Raw genomic sequence first — 21,924 nt, 5'->3', positions numbered from 1 at the left:
GGGAATCAACGCCCGTATGGAAATATTTATGTGATAAATCGTTTCCAAACTGACAGAAAGTGAGAGCATTTGACGTACACTCATATTTTGCGAGTTTGTTTTAATGTTCAGAATAGTATGCAAATTCATCATAATTATTAGCTACTCATAAGTCATAGTTTCCAAAATTTGAAATCAGAAACCAGAAAAAGAAAACCGAAAAAGAAAACCGGTTTCGCCTTCGACTTTTAGTGCGTTAGCAGTTCATCTTGAATTGCTGGTGCACTTAGCAGTCCAACGTAGATCACAATCGCATTGGTGAGTTAAAGACGAAACGGATAAAAAATCATAAAACGGTTATCAGTGACCAAATCCACAGAATACAAAAACCAGATAGTAAAAAATCTAAAAATGTAGGTGACAGTAACTAGAAATCAGAATCCTTATACTAGAAGTAGAAATCTAAAGATAAAGAATCAAAGATCAAACCAAAGACCAAAAAATCAGAAGCCAAATGCTAAACAACGAACAACCAGAGAACAGAAACTGAAACATCTAAAACTGGAAAACTAAAACCAGGAACTAGATATTAGAAAACAAAAACTATAAAAATTAATAATAAATAAAAAAGGAGAAACTGATGCAAGAATCTAAAATCCAGAGACCTAAATCTATTAAATAAAGGGTGATTTTTTAAGAGCTTGAGAACTTTTTTAAACAATAAAACGCATAAAATTTGCAAAATCTCATCGGTTCTTTATTTTAAACGTTAGATTGGTACATGACGTTTACTTTTTGAAGATAATTTCATTTAAATGTTGACCGCGGCTGCGTCTTAGGTGGTCCATTCGGAAAATCCGCTTTTTTATCGACAAATTTTGTTCAGCGATGAGGCTCATTTCTGGTTGAATGGCTACGTAAATAAGCAAAATTGCCGCATTTGGAGTGAAGAGCAACCAGAAGCCGTTCAAGAACTGCCCATGCATCCCGAAAAATGCACTGTTTGGTGTGGTTTGTACGCTGGTGGAATCATTGGACCGTATTTTTTCAAAGATGCTGTTGGACGCAACGTTACAGTGAATGGCGATCGCTATCGTTCGATGCTAACAAACTTTTTGTTGCCAAAAATGGAAGAACTGAACTTGGTAGACATGTGGTTTCAACAAGATGGCGCTACATGCCACACAGCTCGCGATTCTATGGCCATTTTGAGGGAAAACTTCGGAGAACAATTCATCTCAAGAAATGGACCGGTAAGTTGGCCACCAAGATCATGCGATTTGACGCCTTTAGACTATTTTTTGTGGGGCTACGTCAAGTCTAAAGTCTACAGAAATAAGCCAGTAACTATTCCAGCTTTGGAAGACAACATTTCCGAAGAAATTCGGGCTATTCCGGCCGAAATGCTCGAAAAAGTTGCCCAAAATTGGACTTTCCGAATGGACCACCTAAGACGCAGCCGCGGTCAACATTTAAATGAAATTATCTTCAAAAAGTAAATGTCATGTACCAATCTAACGTTTAAAATAAAGAACCGATGAGATTTTGCAAATTTTATGCGTTTTATTGTTTAAAAAAGTTCTCAAGCTCTTAAAAAATCACCCTTTATAAACCAGAAATTATAATCAACTAGAAAACAGAACACTAAAACCAAAAATCAGCAAGCAAAACCTAAACACTAGACACCAAATATTAGAGAACAAAAATAATACGTTGAGGTCTAAGAACAGGAAAAAGTCACTGGGGGCCAAATCTGGAGAATACGATGGATGAGGGAGCAATTCGAAGCCCAATTCGTTCAATTTCAGCATGGTTTTCATCGACTTGTGACACGGTGCATTGTCTTGATGAAACAAAACTTTTTTCTTCTTCAAATGAAACCGTTTTTTTTTAAATTTCGTCCTTCAAACGCTCTAATAACGCTATATAAGAGTCACTTTTGATGGTTTTTCCCTTTTCAAGGTAGTCGATGAAAATTATACCATGCGAATCCCAAAATACAGACGCCATAACCTTACCGGCCGATTGTTGAGTCTTTCCACGCTTTGGGTTCGGTTCATTGCGTGCAGTCCACTCAGCTGACTGTCGATTGGACTCCGGAGTGAAGTGATGGAGCCATGTTTCGTCCATTGTTATATATCGACGAAAAAAATCGGTTTTATTTCGATATAACAGCTCCAAACACTGCTCAGAATCATCAATTCGTTGTTGTTTTTGATCGATTGTGAGCTCACGCGGCACCCATTTTGCACAAAGCATTCTCATATCCAAATATTCGTGAATAATATGTCTCGATCAACTTCACTTTACGGTCATTGAAAATCATTTTGTGGATTTTTTCACGTTTTCATCGGTAACAGCCTCTTTTGGACGTCCACTGCGTTCATCGTCTTCGGTGCTCATATGACCGGTACGAAATTTTGCAAACCACTCACGAATTGTTGCTTCGTCCGGTGCAGAGTCTGGATAACACTCATCAAGCCATTTTTTGGTATAGGCGGCACTTTTTTTCATCAAAAAGTAGTGTTTCATCAACACACGAAATTCCTTTTTTTCCATTTTTTCCACAATAACAAAAGTAGCTCCACTCAAAATGCAATATCTCACAAACTAATAATCAGACAGCTGTCAAATTTATACACGTATCTTTTGAAGGTTGGTACTAACTGAAAATGGTATGGATTTAATTCTAGTGGCGCCCTTCTCATAGAAACGATACGAACTTTTCAGCCGATCTGTTAATATGAATAACGAATTAAAAATCCAAAAATAGGAAAGCATAGTTCTGAAACAAGAAGGTAGAAAATGGAGACAAAAAATCACAAGCAAAATTTAGGAACAAGAAACTGGACTTCAGATATCTAAAACTAGAAAACAGAAACAAAGCAAAACTGAAATTTTCGAAAACTTAAATTTGTATTTCTAGTATTATTATTGCCAGTGTCTATTTGCTTCTTGTTTTTCCGCTGAGACTAGTTGCGTCCACTACCAGGGGGCTTCAAATTGAAGCTTTTTGGTGTGGGGGAGTGTAGTGGGCAAAAAAAAATTAAAACCGAAATATAATGAAAACAAAAAAAGAAAACACAAATGGAAAACAAAAATGGGGGACTAGAAAAAAATTGAAAGCATGAATACTAGAAGGTAAGAAAATACGAATAACAAAAAAGTCGAAGACAATAACCAGAAACTAGAAATCAGAATCGTTTAATCGGAAGCAAAAACTCAAGAACACTCGAAACTAAATGCCAAAGTTCAGAAAATCAGAACCAGAAATCAAAAACTAAACAGTTGTAAATAGCAGAATCGAAACAACAGAAACCAAAAAGGCAGAAATCAAAATCTAGAAAAAAAATCCTGAAACATCTGGGAATTTGAAACAAAAAAGTATAGAAATCAAAAGAAAACAAAATAAAAGCAAAATTAAACGGGAAGAAACTACAAAAAAGTGGACTAGAGTACTAAAAAACTACAAGGTAAGAAAATAATAATATTATAAATCAAAACGTGGATGACAGTTAACGTAAGCTAGAAATCAGGAATTCTCGTAGAATCCTTATACAGGAAGTCAATAACTAAAAATCAAAAAAATAATAAAACCAAAGGTTATAAACCAACCATTTGAAACTAAATGACAGAGTCCAGTAACTCCCCAGAAACTAGAAATCATCAACCAGAAGCCAGAAAGCAGACACTAAGAACCAGAAACCATTTACAAAAGAACCTTAAACCGGATAGCAGAAACCGAATATCAAAGCCCAGAAACTAGATATTGGATACCTAAGCCTAGAATCAAGAATCCAGATATTAGAATTCCTCATTCTTGAACATGAAAGTTGAATCCAAAAATCAGATACAAGAATCTAAAAATCAGATACCAAAATCTACTAGATAAAAATCGAAAGCTAGAAAAAAAACAGAAAGCAGAAAATTAAGATCAAGAATCCGAAACTAGAGGCCAAAATTCAGAAACTAGACATCAGACTACAAACAAAAATACAGAGACTACAAATTTGGAATCATAATCCTGAGACTATAAACTTAAAACAAGAATCCAGATAAAAGAAACTAGAATGCCGAAATCCAAAAACTATAAAACAAAAACTGAAAAAAACTCGAATGTTTGAGAACCTCGAACCGAAATATATTGAACACAAAAGATAATTGAAAACAAAATAACAGAAAAACAAAAATGGAGTAAAAACTAAAAAAGTGAACAAGAAAACCAGAATATGTGGTCGAGCAAGCCAAAGCTCCATGACTACCGGAATGGTGAACAAGGAAATATACCATAAACAATTCCTAAAGATGCAATTGATACCAGTCCTACACAGCTTCTCAGTTCCTTCACTATTCTGGTCTGGTTTGGCATCTTGTCACTGCGCCAACGATGTTTTGGAATGGTATAGCGAATGAAGTCCATGTTGTGCTGGAAGAGGCGAACCCACCTTACTGCCCGGAGCTGCAACCTATCGAGCGGTATTGGGCGCTCGCGAAGAGAGAACTCTCTCAATATATGCAACAAAGCTACAATTATTTAAACAAAAGCAGCTAAACCATCTGTAGTGAAATCTTCACGGACCCTAATAGCTGGAGTAAACTCAGCCTTAAGTTAGAATACACTAAGGTTTCGCGCATTTTGTTGGGTAACTTAGGAAATTTACGTTAAAATCCGCAGAACTAAAGATTTTTTTTGATGCCGACTATCTTAGCAATGCATGCAGGTTTTTATCACGAAAGTCGCTTCAGAGAAAAATGTAATTACTTAGCTGAGCTTGTTGTTATTATGAACATCAAATCACCAACAGTGATGTAAGTGAAGTGAATGTGAAAGTGGAAGTGAAAACGCGGTAATAAGGGCCCAAATCTCGACGTTTCATGCATTTCTAAGATGAAACAAGAAAACCGCGTAACTTTGGACATCCGTGTAAAAACACCGCATTAAAGGCCGTGTAAAAAAAGATCTCAGTGTGATAGAGCAAAAAAAAAAACCTGATACTATAGAAAAGAATAGTGCCAGAAAACTGAAAACATAGAACAAGAAAGCTTAAAAAGAAAAATAAATTAGAAAACTGCAAACAAGAAACAAAAGGAATCGATTAGAATGAGAAACTAGATTGCAAAAATGCCATAGAATGAAATCATACAGCACATCAAAACTATACAATCAATAGACTTCAAAACTGAAAACCCTGGACCCAAACAAACTAAAAAACAGATTTTACTATAGTATCAAAAAAACCAGCATATAAAGAAAGAATAAAACTAAGGCAAAAACATTGGGAAACAATAAAATGTAAACTAGGAAGAAAGTAAGAAAGCAATTAAACAATACAGAAATCAAGAAAACACTGAGAAAATAAGCCTTCTGTAAAATGTTTAAAATCCTTCAATGGATAAACTGAACTGGAAAAATGAATTCGGGCGAAATGATGTAACACAGTTAAGGTTTTTTTTCCGAGAATGTCTCAATTCTTATTTCAGTCAAATTCACATCCAACTGACAGAGCGGCCTTACTGGTTTACTGAAGCTGCAAAAGCCACCAACTAATGAATTCTTTTATGGTGCTTTGATATCCCCTTTGCGGAACAACTCGGTTGGGCAAATCATCCGCAGCAAAATCCGGCGCACCCTTTCGTACTGTGCGAAAAACGCCCAACATAAATGGAATTCCGCGCTGCCGATTATTACCATCATTGAACGTAAATTCCTTTCGTTTCTCGACAGAAATTCCAACGGAAAACCGTTCCGGCAAAATCTCACCAAAAATTTTCCAAATCTTGAACTAATTTTCGAATCCACCCTCCCATCCTCTCATTCCACGATCCCCTACACATAGTAGCAGAATCATATCGGAATTATCGAGGGCCCGAAATTTTCCCAACTTCCGAATCCTTCGAGAAAATTGACACCGACGATGAGACGGTTTTCCCCGCAGTTGTTAGGAACCCAAGCCCGATGTTATCCGAGTATCAGGGCTTAGTTAAATAATTACACAGAAGTTATAGTTAGCAACGGCAAATATTTGCCGTTGATTCGTCGCCTCCACCCCCAAACGCTTCAAGCATCATTGCCATTGGGGAGCGAGCTTCCGAAACGAGGCCACCGGGAGGCGGAATAAAATTCATTGCTGTTCTCATGACTCCTGGGGTAACATGGCTATACATTACCTTTCGAAATCGGTGCGACTGGTGGCGCCAAAGCTTGGCTGAAGGCGGTGGGGAAGTAGGAAGAAAACCTGAGGTTAACCGAGAGCGGTGAGTCACTGTTAAATACACGAAACACGATGCCAGCCAACGCTTCAGAAGGGGGGTGGCGTTTTACTCCTTTGGGGAACGAAGGTTTTGTTGCCAACTGCACCCGCGATTTGCATCGTTTAGCGATCGGACTGGCAACTCGGGAACTCGCGTCCGTCGCCAAGTGTGCTATTGCTTCTCTGTTTCTGTTCCGTCCTGTTTCGTCCTTTATCAAAGGAGTGTGAGATGAGAAAAAAAACCGGCCATAATAAAATACCGTAACACGGTGCAGTAGCAATTGTTTTAAAATGCTACGTCAACCGTGCACCGAGATCACCGCCGGTGTCTGTTGCGACACAGCGGGACGGGATCCTGCCGCGTTCGTCCCACCTTCCGTCAATGAACGTCCGTCCTGGTTGGAACTATTACACGACGGGTGAAGTATTCCCGGGAATTTTGATTGTATAAATTTTTCCTACTTGGCTCCGCTCTTGGTTCGATGCGGAGATGATACTGCAAAGAGAAAGAGTTACAAACTTTTTTCTTTTTGTATATGAGTCTCCTTTTTTTTTTTGGTTGTCGCGTCCTGTCCTATTATCGAAAGCTATAACTTCTTCCACTTGAGAACAGTGTGCAGCAAGTAAAAAGAAACGAATTGTTACACAAAATTTGCCTCTTGGTACGATGCCAAGGATGACCGACTGAAGCACCGGAACCCCGGCGGAACCACTCCACGAAGGAGATCCAATTAAAAGCGTCGCGGGCCAAACATCGCTACCATAACTTCTGGTCGCAGGTTGCTTTGTTTTTCCGAACCAATGATTTTAATGGCCGACCGATGAGGAGGCCCATCAGTTCACACAAACACATAGACACTAGCAACAAATTGAAATTATGTTAATTTCATTCAACGCGTTTCATGCTAGTAATTATACAATTTTCTTATCACCGAAACCGAAAACAGAAAATTGACCACGGGAACCACGGGATCTGTTGCGTCCTCTTCCCTTCCCTCCACAGTCCAGCCTGGTCGTCCGTCGAATGCTAAATAATAACAATAACAGTGTTATCATGTCATAAATTGTCGTGTTTTTGCTGATGCAGGACGGCCCTGCTGTTGTTGTTGTTTATTCATGGCAGGGAACAAAATTTTACACGAACGATTTCTCGATGGCGTGAGAAAACACGATGAAAATTGGTGTTGCGGTGTTTATTAATTTTTCGGAAAGTGTCGATGATAACGGCTGCCAACGGCGGCGGCGGAAGGACGAAGCAGGAAGGGTATCATTTTTGCTAAAAAGTGTGTGCGCATAATGAAGCAGTCTGCTGCTGCTGTGTGTGTATGTGTGTTTGATTTGCGGACTGAACGAACTTCAACTTTCTCGTTTTCTCAAATTTCACTTGTGATTTTAAACAGCCGCATGCAATCGATCCGTTTCAAGCGAGCTTTCATTTCACTGCATTTAATATGTTTCCCAAGTAGCAAATGTAACTTATTGAAATTTCAAGAGGTTCTACAATTGTTTTAGAATTGTTTTTTATGTTAGATATGTTCAGAAAGATTTTTAAATATATTAAAATCGGTTGTGCAACTTATATCTGTTGAGTTTTACAATACTACCGAAAAACTCACTATAGAACAATTTTAAGTACATCTAAAACAATTGTGCAGCAAATCATTAACTTGCCCATGTTGCACTAGTAGTTATAGGAGCTCTGCAAAAATTTTCACTTCGTCATGTAAAAACGAAGTAACTAAAACAATTGTTCAACTAATCAAAAAATTTCCAAATGGCTGTCATAATTGTATCGAACTAAATATATGCCGAAATGGCTGTATATCTCTTGTGAAGAAAAAAATTATTGAAATTATGCTTTCCGCAAGGCAGAAAATGATAAGCCGAGTTGAAAACCTCGCAGTAAAAACTATTTGGCTGCCGAGTCCGCATAGTCTTGGCTGTCTCATGAAATTTTAGGTCAGTGTGTGCAGTTTTATTCATTTTTAGAAAAACAATTCGAAACTTGCAAATAAGTTGTACCAGATTTATCTGCTTGAAATGAACGCAAAACTTGCCGACATGAGAATATTATCATAAAAATTTCAGAAATACAGTATTACATACGCAATGAAAACAAAAATCAAATCAGATAATTTGTATTCGGTTTTCATCTCGCGAAAAAATGAACAGACCTGACATCACTTTCCAAAGATATTGAACGAAAAATTAAGTTCATCATAGTTACTCTCATAGTTATATATTACCGCTTGAGCAACTTGTTTTTCACCAAAATAGTACCTACAGTGCGTATCACAAAATTCGGGTTCACTAAGAATGACTAAACTGTATTGTTGTTTAAGTCAACTAGTTCGAGAAAAATAGAATCAAATATTTTAATAAAAATAAAAGCTAAAATTTCTCTTTTCAATATTTACATGTTTATATTCCCTTTTATTTAGGTTAAATAAATCATTAAGTTGGGTGAACCTTTTTCTTTTCAACACACTGTTACCCTCGATGCCATATTGGAAAATATTGAAGAAAAATTCATTTTAAGAATAAACAAGCATCAATATGATTAAAATTGTCTGGAAAGGTGTATAAATGTTTGATATCTTTTGTATACATATTTTAAACACTCTCCCGATCATATTCATTGAAAAGAATAGATTGTTATTTTCATAGAAATTGATGTGCAATCATCAAAACACGTACATTCAAAGGCGCTTGAAAATTTCAGGCGTACGAAGACATGTTTCACCATAAAAATGCAGTTCGTTGTCGATTTTCTATTTACTAAAACATAAAAGATCAATTCTACAATATGTAGTTTTACCATTTATTTATGTGCAGAATATTTTTAAAGTTCCATGTTGGTGTTACGGGCAGTTGTATTGAAAATCAAATGTGAAACTTATTCATTAGAAATTATGTTTGCTATGTTTTTGTAAACATCAAGTCAATTCTTGTTTATATTACGTAGTAGATCCCATGAGTTTCACAATTGTTTTTTTGCTGATTTAATTGATTGATTCAGTCGCACAATAATTGTGAATTCGTGACAACGGAAGAACTTAAAGATATGTTGCACAACACAGAAAATTGCGCTCTTTCCATAACATAACTGTTACTACAATAGTAATATGAACTAATTTGATAAATTGCACAATCTGTAGAAAAATACAGGGCAGCAACTTAACGTGCTACTTGGGTTGTTTGATAAAGTTGCCGGTTTAACTTCAAACAAATTTTATATTCCCTCTGTCGAAAGAAAGCAAACGACGGTGCATCGAACGAAAAAAATAGTAGTTGGATGGCGCCAAATCTGAAGCGTACGACGGGTGAGACTCCTCGTGTACGGAGTCGATATTGAAGATCTACTGTACTGTACTGTACTGTATTAGTGAAGAATATGTACGTTTTGAAAAATTTCGTATGAAGTCATAGCAAAAGGTTCCTTATAAAGGGTGATTTTTTAAGAGCTTGAGAACTTTTTTAAACAATAAAACGCATAAAATTTGCAAAATCTCATCGGTTCTTTATTTTAAACGTTAGATTGGTACATGACATTTACTTTTTGAAGATAATTTCATTTAAATGTTGACCGCGGCTGCGTCTTAGGTGGTCCATTCGGAAAATCCGCTTTTTTATCGACAAATTTTGTTCAGCGATGAGGCTCATTTCTGGTTGAATGGCTACGTAAATAAGCAAAATTGCCGCATTTGGAGTGAAGAGCAACCAGAAGCCGTTCAAGAACTGCCCATGCATCCCGAAAAATGCACTGTTTGGTGTGGTTTGTACGCTGGTGGAATCATTGGACCGTATTTTTTCAAAGATGCTGTTGGACGCAACGTTACAGTGAATGGCGATCGCTATCGTTCGATGCTAACAAACTTTTTGTTGCCAAAAATGGAAGAACTGAACTTGGTTGACATGTGGTTTCAACAAGATGGCGCTACATGCCACACAGCTCGCGATTCTATGGCCATTTTGAGGGAAAACTTCGGAGAACAATTCATCTCAAGAAATGGACCGGTAAGTTGGCCACCAAGATCATGCGATTTAACGCCTTTAGACTATTTTTTGTGGGGCTACGTCAAGTCTAAAGTCTACAGAAGTAAGCCAGTAACTATTCCAGCTTTGGAAGACAACATTTCCGAAGAAATTCGGGCTATTCCGGCCGAAATGCTCGAAAAAGTTGCCCAAAATTGGACTTTCCGAATGGACCACCTAAGACGCAGCCGCGGTCAACATTTAAATGAAATTATCTTCAAAAAGTAAATGTCATGTACCAATCTAACGTTTAAAATAAAGAACCGATGAGATTTTGCAAATTTTATGCGTTTTATTGTTTAAAAAAGTTCTCAAGCTCTTAAAAAATCACCCTTTACTAATAGAGATAAAGACTGTCCCAGAAAGTATGGACGCACTTTGATTTCGCTGTAATTAATTCACAAGTGTTAGATATTCAAATTTTATTCGATATACTGATAATATTAGACTACAACAACAGAATATTATTCTCAACATTTGCTACTTAGCCATTGTAGACTAGCTGGCGCACTTCCTTGCAAACGTTCCTCATTATATTCCGTACAGACTTCTTGGCGCCAAGTTAGGACTCTTTTTTCCAATTTTTTTCGAACTGTTGAATGGTTTCGGCTGCCGAGACTAGTTTCCTAAGATATGCCTTCGTTAATGCCCAAAATTCCTCAATTGGTCGAAGTTGAGGGCAATTTGATGGATTCATGTCTTTTGGGACGAAAGTGACATTTTTAGTAGTATACCATTCTACCGTTGATTTCGAGTAGTGGCAAGAAGCAAGATCTGGCCAGAAGACAACAGGATCCTTGTGGCTTCGAATCATGGGTAGAAGTCGTTTGCGTAAACATTTCTTGATATATATTTCGCTGTTCATTGAAGCAGTGGTGATGAAGGGTTTCGAAATCTTACCGCAGCTACAAATTGCTTGCCAGACCATAACTTTCTTACCAAATTTTTCTACTTCAATCGATGTCTCGGACTGGTTTAACACTTGCCTTTCTCGCACCGTATAAAATTGTGGTCACGGCAAGGATTTGTAATCGAGTTTCACGTAGGTTTCGTCGTCCATGATTATGCAGTTCAAATTTCCAGCAAGAATCGTATTGTACAGCTTTCGAACCCTCGGCCTGATCGATGCTTCTTGTTTCGGACTACGTTTTGGTTATAGGTTCGAAGATCCAAACGTTCTTTAGCACGAAAAACATTTGACTTCGAAGTGCCCACTTTTTTGACCACATCCCGAACTGAAACCTCCTTCTTTTGCTCGAACGCCTTCAGTTTACGTTTATCCAACTGAGGGTTAGCAGGACCTTTTTTTCGACCCGTTTTCGGTTTATCCTCAAAGGTGTTATCCTCACCGAACTTCCTGATTGCATTTCGCATGGCTTTTTCACTTACTCCTTCCATTTTTGCTATTTTTCTCAGTGACAGTCTGCGTTTTGTGCACCATCTGTACACAATTTTTCGACGTTGTTCTGCTGAAAGTCCAAGCATTTCGAAACAAACTAATGAAAACGAATAAACAACTGCACAAGTGGTTAGAGAAGAGTGTAAACAACAGGACGCAGTCATAAAAATTGACAGATTCTGAACTATTGTGAAATGGCAGCGGTTTTTGGTTGCGTCTATACTTTCTGGGACAGTAATTATCTGTAGCAATTTTCATCGAAATGTATGGAGTCGATCAAAAGTTATTGAAGATTTACTGTACTGTACGGTACTGTACTAGTGAAGCATATTCACGTTTTGAAAAATTTCGTATGAAGTCACAGCAAAAGGTATTTTTGGCAATACGTTCATTCGATTCAATTTTCAGGGTGGCAAGTGAATTGTCGATTTCAATTTCCCGGTTTTTTGAGATAAAAATTCCCGGTTTTCGGAATAGGCTCAAATAGCTCCTGTTTACTTTTAAATATTTTTTAATTCAAACTTTAAACAGATATCCCATGTCCAAAAAGGATCATTGTAATTGGCCCACTAATTGAGGTTTCTCTACTTTCCAGGCATTTCGATGTATAAATAGAAAATATTCATTATAACATGTGCATATAAGAAAAGTATAAAGTCTTTTTAAAGTCATTCAGGGGTTTTGGTTACACGTAACCGATTTCTTCCGAGTGCACATGATTGTTTTTATTATTTTTTGACATATATATATATATATATATATATATATATATATATATATATATATATATATATATATATATATATATATATATATATATTTATATATATATATATATATATATATATATATATATATATATATATATATATATATATATATATATATATATATATATATATATATATATATATATATATATATATATATATATATATATATATATATATATATATATATATATATATATATGACTGAAAATAAATCAATAAGGAACAATCCCGAAAATCGTATATCGTATCAAAAAACGCTCGCTAGCAACTCTTCACACGATTCAATCAGTACCATCAAAGAGAGACGGATATCATCTCAGCAACAAAACACCGTCATGGTTCATATAACATAGAATGGACACCAGTGCGAAAGCGAATTTCTCTCGATGACCTGTCTGAGAATTAAAGGTTAGCTCGCTGCTGTGGGGATTCTCTCTGAAGCAACAAACGGTCGCTTATTCTTGTTTTGCGATCCGATTCTATACGGGCAGTGGATAATTGCGATAGAATCATTTTACTATTGCCGCTTATTCTAACTATGTGCATATAACCTTTGTATAAGTTGTATCTATGAAAATAGCTAGTATGAGAATCAAGTCGAATTATCTGCGATAATTATCAGCTTGCGATTCTCTCTTGGTAAATTCCTCACCGCGCCGATCGTTGCCGGACTGTACATATTTTGTTAAGGGCTGCGAAATACTCAGAGTATGAAGTGGAGTGAATTCTCTCACGGTTCATGCATTGAGAGACATCGAGTTCTTGTAGCATCTCCTACCAGATTGAAAATGTTGTATACAATGTAGAGCAATATCGAGCCACTTTCTGCCAAATTATCGGCAATCACAAATACTGATGATGGCACAGCGAATCTAACATAATATCGTCATTGCCAGGACTTCGGCCATGGTACAATAAATTGTTATACGGACATATACTATTTAAATTATGTCGCTTGCAAGCACATCTGTTCTCAGATGAATTATCATGCTGTGATTTTGATGAAAACCATAAAACCAATTATTAATAAAGTCCTGTCAGACCAAAAATTCTAAATTTTCATGTAATAGAATTGAAATTAAAAGCATTAGATGTATTAGATGTGTGTATTAGAAGATTTCGCAAAACCGTTCGGCTGCCACGACTTGCTCTTTTGAAACACCAATTTTTTCTAATGTATCTGTTAGTCAATAAACAATGTTTACGATTTCAATGCGTTGATGGGCCAATAAATCCATTGATAGCAGTTAAAATGCACAATATATCGATCTGTTTTTTCCTAATATGATTCTAAATGCTCGTAGAGTAATCAGAAAGAACGAGTTCTTCATGATAAACTCTCCGCTGGTTTTAAACCAGTTTTATTTCCAATAGCTTAACTAATTTATCTTCGATGAGAAATCTTTCTACAATTGATCTGATTCTAGCAGATCAATCAATAACATTCAGGGTTTCAAATTAAGCAATGATTAGCTCAATTAGTTATACATTCTACCAGCTTAGAACTAATCGACTAGAATACTACCAAATGTAAACCCTGAAATTGTTTAGGGAAAAATAGATATGACCGTATATAATTACAATCATTACACGGAACGACCGATATCAGCATTTTGGCGAAAAAATTAGTTGATTTTCTGATTTTAGTTAGTTATTTTTTGAGACAACTAAAAAAATCTTACTTTTGCTAATTTAGATTTTTTAATTCTAATTTCCTTGATAATAATAAAATATTTATTGAAATGGCTATTTTTTAGTTGAATTCACCAATTGTCATTTCTTAGCTAAGGCACACTTCATATCCATTCAACTATTTTTTTAGTTGAGTTAGAGAAATAAAACGTTGTTTTCAACCAACATAAATGGTTGAATTGGTTTCTGCAATTTGCAGCTATATGGCGCTCTGTCGCCGAAATAACGCACCGTAATGACTACTAGCCACTAGATGGCACACTACTACCGAAAAAAATTTCAGTCGCGGTTGTCTTTTCTATATTGGCAGGTATAAATACGATGTTGTATTGGAGAAAAACACATAAGCGAAACATAAACTTCTTTTTGAACATTTTTCTTCTAAATCGCTGTTTTCTTCATTCTACTTCGCGAAATGGACTCTCTCACTGAAAACTTTGAGCATCTGGAAAATAAAAACCGAATACAAGTAGTACATCGAACGGCGTGGCCCGGAAGGTTGGAAGATACAAAAAACATCATTTGACATGTACAATTAGAGTGCAAAATTCGAAACTCAATTCACTGTTCCGCGTAAAAACATTATTACGCACAATCGCTTCAAATGCGCACAAATTCTGAATAAATACACTTCCACTAACAGTTTACGTCATTTTTACATACCGGTTTAGAAATTTATATATGGATATATCGTAACACATGCATAAAACATCTAAACAATTTGCAAGCAGTTTCAACAAGACTGTCCCTTTTAGCTTTTTATTGGATTGTTTTGTTTTGACACTTCTCATGAATTTTGTGGCTAATAAAATGGTGATAGATAAAAAGAAACAAATTTTCTGATTTCAAGAACAAAATTAGTTGTCAATGAGAATTTCGTGTTGGATTGAGATATTGCTGGTTTGTGTCCAGAATATTCGCCAACTAAGCACATTCTCTAAAAATAAGAGTTTTTTTCAGCAAATAAATTCTCAATTTTAACTAATTTTATAGTTGTTTTGGAAATTTTGTTGTTAAAATCAACTAATTCAAAAACAGTAATACGAATTAGGCGGAGAGCTAATTTCGGTCGTTCCGTGTACCTTATTGAAGTTCCAAAAGCTCAAACTAAATTCAATTCACCTTTATCTACATCAATACCAACGTTCTTGTGATCCTACTATGGAATAGTTGAGGACCTTTAAAAGAAAAATAAACATAGATTCACTGAACAAATCAATCCATTTTCTAAATCTTTCTAAAATTCTAGTCTTTAGAAACCAGTTTCCACTCTCAAAAAGGAACTCAAATACTTCTTGTATAAGATCAAAGTCGACAACTCTTCCAATCTTGTGAGTCCTTTTGACATCTCACAGAAATATAAACATAACACAAGTATTGCCTAAAGATGACATTACTGAGACAAATTATGATGAAACTTAAAAACATGCAGGCTCCTAAAAATGTTCAATAATTTTATTAAAAATTTTCCCTATGTTACCCTGACATTTTGCCATAAATTTTGCAAGTGTGTTGAATACTTATGCAAAAATTTAATAAAAATCCAACAGAAGCATACAAATTATCCTTATTTTTCAAAATAAGTTTTCATTATGCTGTTATTGATAACAACTAAAAAAAAATCTGACGCTTCCTGTTTATTTTAAAACTGCCTGCAAGCCTCTAAAAATCGTTGGACGAGATATGGGCTGTTGGCCCAAATTCCAATGGACAATAAGTTATTCCAACACTTGTACTGAACATTTCGCTCGAACGTAAACTTGGGTATTGTCTCCTACTTTTCAATTGTTGAAAAAAATCATTATGCTAACAACTGTTACTCATAGGTGAGCTAGTAATATTTTTCCCGGTTTTTCACTAAAATTCCCGACTTTTTCCCGGTTTTTCCCGATGAAATCAAATTCCCGACTTTTTCCCGGTTTTCCCGGTCACTTGCCACCCTGAATTTTTGATGAATTTGTGATGAACTGTTTCGTCACCTAGCAGTTTAACATGACGTAGGATTTCTGCTATCTACAGCACACTTCTTGGTGTTGCACCGTTATTCTGACGTGCCGAAAGAAATCGTTTTTTCCACTTTTACTGAACGATTCAGGTTTGGTCTTTTTGGAACTATTTTTTTTCTAAAAGCACATAACGTTTTCTATTTTCCTTACGATCCGTCTTCGATACTTCTGCAGTAGCTTAGTAGTTAAAATTTAATTGCTGAGTGGCAAAACTGTCAAACTGTTATGCACGGAAAAATCGAAGACGAAACGTGAAAAAAATTTTAAAAAAATCCGTCAGCACATATTTCTAGCTCAGCAAACTTACCTTCTCGTAGCGTCACGAAGTAGTACGATTCCTTGGACGGGGGGCTGCGGCCGAGCTGGTTAACCGCGATCACTCGGAAGCTGTACACGGTAAACGGTTCCAACTCGGTTATCTGGTAAGAGCCTTTCCCACTCTGGGTGTGGATGGGGTCCACCTGATCCCACGCACCGTTCTCGCCAATTCTGCAAAAAAAGAAGAACGGAAACAACGGAAAGAGTGAGTGAGTGAGTGAGCAAGAGTATAAGAAAAAGAAGAAAAAGCTATATATAGCTGTAATCACGCACGATGCACTTTGCTGAGTTGCCTGCCTTCCGTCGTTCTGGGATTGAAATACTTTGTGCTACAATTTATGATGAAAGAAGAAAGCCATTCTGCGACAGCCGAAAGCTGCAACATACACAACTGTCAAGTTGTAAGAGAAAGTGTGTAGGGAGGGGGGGGGGGGGGGAGAAATAGGGCGGAGGGGTCGTATTATCAACCAAAAAACCAGACAAGTGGAAAAGAAATATTATTGCTCTCTCGAGCTTCTACCGGCAACCTTTTAAGGTACAACACGTATGTCGGTCGTAACATTTCGCAGTCTTGCTTACTATGTTCACGGGTAGGGGAAGTATGCAGGGGAGCGATGGACGGGGCAGGGAATGTGTTACTACTGTGGAAACCGAAAGCCGCTGGCTCGGGTCGGGGGAGGTAAAACTGACATGGCGCCATAGACAAATTATGTTACGACTGGATTGCCAAAATTGAATTTCCATTTTTTTTTGGTAGATTTTGAAGCCCTGAAAAGGGCCATTAAATTGAAAATTGCTATATTAGTTTCTCATCAACAAACGAAAGCTATCGTCGACAAGAAATCTGCTTAGTGAAGAGAAGAAAAAAATCTTTACACTCAGGGAAACAGTGTTCCCAGACATGATCACGTAAACTGAATCAGATTGAATCACAAACTGTTTTTCGCCCCACATTTATCATAACCTCTCGGCGCGTAATCCACCTTCCCACCCTGACTCTGACAAAACCGTGAGACGTAGTTTGCGAATAACCCCTGCTCTGCGTGGAATGTAGAAAAAAAAGCCCGGTGCACGGTGTACTGTTTCTTTTCTCACATCGTCATGTTAGCGGAAAGTCATCTGAGAAAGTCTACCTTTCTTTCCACAACCTCTCGGGAGTTTTTCTCAGTTGCTGTTCCCTGTTCCGGCGGTAGAGATGGGTGAGGAACTGGGGGGGAGTTGAATAACGACGGCCTCCGTTATTCGATGCAGGTTCGCAGTTTCGTTTTTTTTTGCTACTGCTGTGAGCTGCATGTTGCCCAAATCAGGTGCATAAATTTTACTCTGCGGGAATGAATCGGAACACCTGTGCGCGAGTTAAATAATTCCTTACCTAAACCTCTTTTTAAAAAAGAACAACCACTTCGTTCACTGCCTAGAATTAAACTAAACTTTATTCTTTCATTCGATTATGTCTACAGTTCATACTGCCGAATTGCACTTTCTAGTCAACGTGACGCTCCTCCGCTCCCACGGATCGATGCCCTCAGGTACAAAATGCTCCGTCGGCGCTCCTGTCTGTCCCGTCGGGTCGGCGCCGATGCTAACGTGTCGTCAGCGATTCTCGCTGCCCTCGTTCGGGTAGTTCCGTTGCTAACTCGTCCTTCCTAAGAGATGAGGTTCCGTACGAATCACTTCTCTGATTGTCAAATGTCTAATGTTGGGTTGGATGTCTGGTACTGGATCTTCGACTGTTGTGGTCGGGGCTGCCTGTTGTATGTTTATTGTAGATGATCTATGGATGAGAAATCTAAGGAGAAATGCTATACCGATTAAGCTAGGTAGGGACATAATTCCCCCAAAAAGAGACAGTGTTGGCCACTTTATACTATTGGTTGATAGTCGGATAACGTCTAACTCCTTCCTCGTTTCCAGATGGAGTTTATGTAGATGGTCCAGGCTGATGTTTAGGATCTCTTGGTGCATTTTTACCGCGATTCCGTCTAAGGGTAGTTGTATTGGGTTTCCCGGTAAGGTTTTCATTCTTGAGTTATATGAAGCGTTATTGATGTATAACTGGCAATTTCTGAAGAAAACTACGAATGGTCCGGTCAGGTTTCTGTTTGTTATGCCACAATTTGATGATAGGGTGAAATTTTTTATTGTGTTTATGAACAAGTGTTGGTTGTCTAGAAAGATAACTTCTTCTTCGACTGGGTTGACGGTGAAATTACAAGTTGCCTGTTCTCCTTTCAATAGCTTCGGTATGCATGTTGAATTGTCCAAGTTGATTTCGTTTGCATTGAATATAGTAGGTTCGATTGAGTTTATGGAGTAAACCTCATCTTTGTGAGTTAGATAAAATCGGTGATCTATATGAATTTGCTTATTTTTGTGAATGATCGGGTATAGTCGTACTTTGTTGAATATTCTGGGGTCGAGTTTTGGCATTTTTATCATGAGAGCAATTTCCAGATTGTTAGTTGCCACTGATGTCGTCGCATAATTCGTTGCCTCCAAAGCAGTATGAACTGTTATATTTTCCCTAGCTAAATCATTAATTAAGATATCTATTTCACGCTGGCTTAGAATTTTTTCGTTTACTATTCCTAGTTTAGCCAACATGATTGCATCAGTTATTTGGTTCAATTTCTTGGATAAGTAATTCAGATGAAACAATATCTTAGTAGAATACATTTCGATTGATCTTGTGTTGAACAAATTAATCGCCTTTTTGGTTTCGAACATTGCTTCTTTCAATTGTAGGTTTATCTCACGGTTAATTCTGATCTGCTCATTATTGTTCGTAACTAAATTATTTATGGTAGAATTGATGATTCTCAAATCATTGGCATCTGGACTGCCGGCTATAAATTTCCAAACTGTACCTACACTATCCCAACGTTTATGCCGTCTGATTGGGTCTATGCTTTTTAATGCGAAATCTATTTCGTTGAATTTTTCTTCTACTAGGTCAGAAAATTGATTTTGGCTAAAGTTTTCGAACTGATCCCTAAGGCTTTTTACTTGCATTCTAATGGTCGTTAAATTGAAGTAGTGAATGTAATACGTGTGGTCAAGTTTGATCCGTGCCTCGCCTTGATCGAAGATCAGGACTGGCTGGCGTCCTACGTCCCGTAAGTCGGCTGTCACATCGTGTCTTGATAGTAGTTGGTCTGGTTGAATGAATAATAGCAGTAGCAATCTGAAACGTAGAAGTAGAAGTCGTGTTTTATATTTTCCTTATTTTTAGGTCATCTTTATGAATTCGTCGATTATCGTCGGTTGTAATTGTGCTCTTGTTTATTTTCGAAATTTTTATTTTCTTGTACCTTTTCTTGTGTTTAAGTCTTTGTCGTGTCGTCTCGTATGCGTCTTGATTTTCCTCGATTGGTATAGGTTTCTTTTTTTTATTATGGTGTTCCAACGCGTTTTTCTGAGTTTGCAGTAGATTTCTGTAGGTTTTTTCAATAATTTCTGGGGTACGAGAAGAGGGGAGAATTATTTCCAAAGGAGTGAAATTTGTGGAGGAGTGAATAGAAGAATTATATTTCTGTACAGATAGTTGGATCAGGTCTGGCGTTGCTAGATTCGGGTTTTCAGTTTTTGTGATTCGATAAATTTCGAGGAGCGTTGAATGGAAACGTTCAACGATTCCGTTCATCTCACTCCGTCCGGTGGCGGTTACGTATGGGTTGATTTTATGTATGTTGTAGAAATTAACGAGCTCTCCCGTCATAAAGGATTTCTCGCCATCCATCACAAGTGTGCTTGGTGCTTTGTACTTTAAAAGAATATCCTTTATTACTGGTATGAGGTCGATGGCTGCTCTTGATTCAATTTGTGTGACTTGAGCGAATTTTGAAAATTTGTCGACATATGTTAGAAAGTGAAGACTTTCCAAAAACATAATGTCGATGTGCGCTATTTCGAATGGAGCCTTTGGAATTGGTGTTTCTTGTATAGGAAACTTTATCGGGTTCCTATCATATTTGCACTCATGGCAAATCTGACAGTTAGTGATAAAATCTCCTACTTTTTGAGCTAATTTTGGGAAGAAGTATTTCCGAAATATTTGCTGCTTATTTTCCTGTGCACCTCTATGCGCTCTGTGATGCTCAGTGCGAATAATATTCCATTGGTCATCTTCTTCTGTTATGTCCTCGAGCATATTCTGAGTGAAACGAATCGTTAACAGATTTTGTTGTCCGAAATGTCTTTTATAGACTTCTTGGATTTTTCCCATTATGTTCTCATCTGTTAACAAACCATTTACCTTAGAATAGTTAAAGTGGTTTTTTAGTACCTGTAATAATAAATTGTCGTTAATTTCATTTATGTAAACCGTAATTCTTGTGTATCCTGAAAATGGAATTTCTGTTATTGTTTTATCGGGTCCTTTCTTTATTATTACTTGATGACGAAATACGTTGATTGGCGATTCCGTTGAGGGTATATAAAAGTCGTCGCTATTTTCGGCTGAATGTTGGGTTGCTGTTAAGGAGCATACAATTCTACTTAAGGCGTCTGCCACCACATTTGCTTTTCCCGGCTTATACACGATTTCATAATCGTGCTCCTCTAGATATGCCTTCCATCTTTTGAGTTTGGCATTTGTGTTTTTTGGGGATAAAGCAAACGTTAACGGTTGGTGGTCGGTTAAAATTTTGAATTTTGCCCCGTATAAATAATTCCTAAATACTTGCAGTGACCAGAAAATTGCTAGCATTTCCTTCTCTGGTACTGAGTATTTTTCTTCCGCCGAAGACAAAGTTCTGGAAGCAAAGTGAATCGGTTTGTCTTTTCCGATGTCACCTTGGGATAAGACAGCACCTATAGCAAAATCAGATGCGTCTGTTGTGAGAATGAAAGGTTGCCCATAATCCGGGTAAATGAGGACGTCAGACGATTTCAATACGTTTTTCAACTTGTCGAAGCATCGTTTTTCATCACATGAAAGCGAAATTTTCCTATTTGATGAGGGATTCCTTTCCCCCCGAAGAAGGTTTGTAAGAGGTTTTGCGATTTTCGCAAAGTCTTTTACAAATCTTCGATAATAACTCATCATTCCGAGGAAAGAACGGAGCTCTTTGAGATTCGTAGGCTCTGGATACCTATTGATAACATCGATTTTTTTAATATTAGGTTTGATTCCTTCCGCTCCAATAACAAACCCTAAAAATTCAATCTCAGAATGCAAAAACTCACATTTGTCTAACTGAATCTTGAGATTTGCATTACTTAGTGTTTCTAGAACAATTTTAAGATTTTCCAAATGTTCATCTAGGGTCTTTCCAAACACGACAACGTCATCGATATACACATAGCATATTTTCCCTATGTGATCTCTAAGTACGTCGTCAATTGCCCGTTGGAAGATCGCAGGAGCGTTCTTCAAGCCAAATGGCATTCTAGTAAATTCGTACTTCCCGTTGTTAATGGCGAATGCAGTTTTCTCAATATCTTTCTCCTTCATTTTAATCTGGTGGAAC

The 21,924-nt window shown here is 37.1% G+C and overlaps 1 protein-coding gene across 1 annotated transcript in view; it reads right to left on the bottom strand.

Annotated features, from left to right (window-relative positions):
* The window catches only part of LOC131434399 (tyrosine-protein phosphatase 99A), a 229,007-nt gene that overhangs the window by 84,282 nt on the left and 122,801 nt on the right, over window positions 1–21,924 (bottom strand). Inside the window, exon 6 of the mRNA XM_058601071.1 lies at window positions 16,443–16,624. Coding sequence (XP_058457054.1) covers window positions 16,443–16,624 — 182 coding nt within the window. The remainder of the gene's footprint in view (window positions 1–16,442; window positions 16,625–21,924) is intronic.

Source organism: Malaya genurostris, chromosome 1 (assembly GCF_030247185.1).
Source record: "Malaya genurostris strain Urasoe2022 chromosome 1, Malgen_1.1, whole genome shotgun sequence".
Taxonomy (NCBI): Eukaryota; Metazoa; Arthropoda; class Insecta; order Diptera; family Culicidae; genus Malaya; species Malaya genurostris.
The sequence above is the reverse complement of the archived record's forward strand: the minus strand, read 5'-3'. Positions and strand labels throughout refer to the sequence as shown.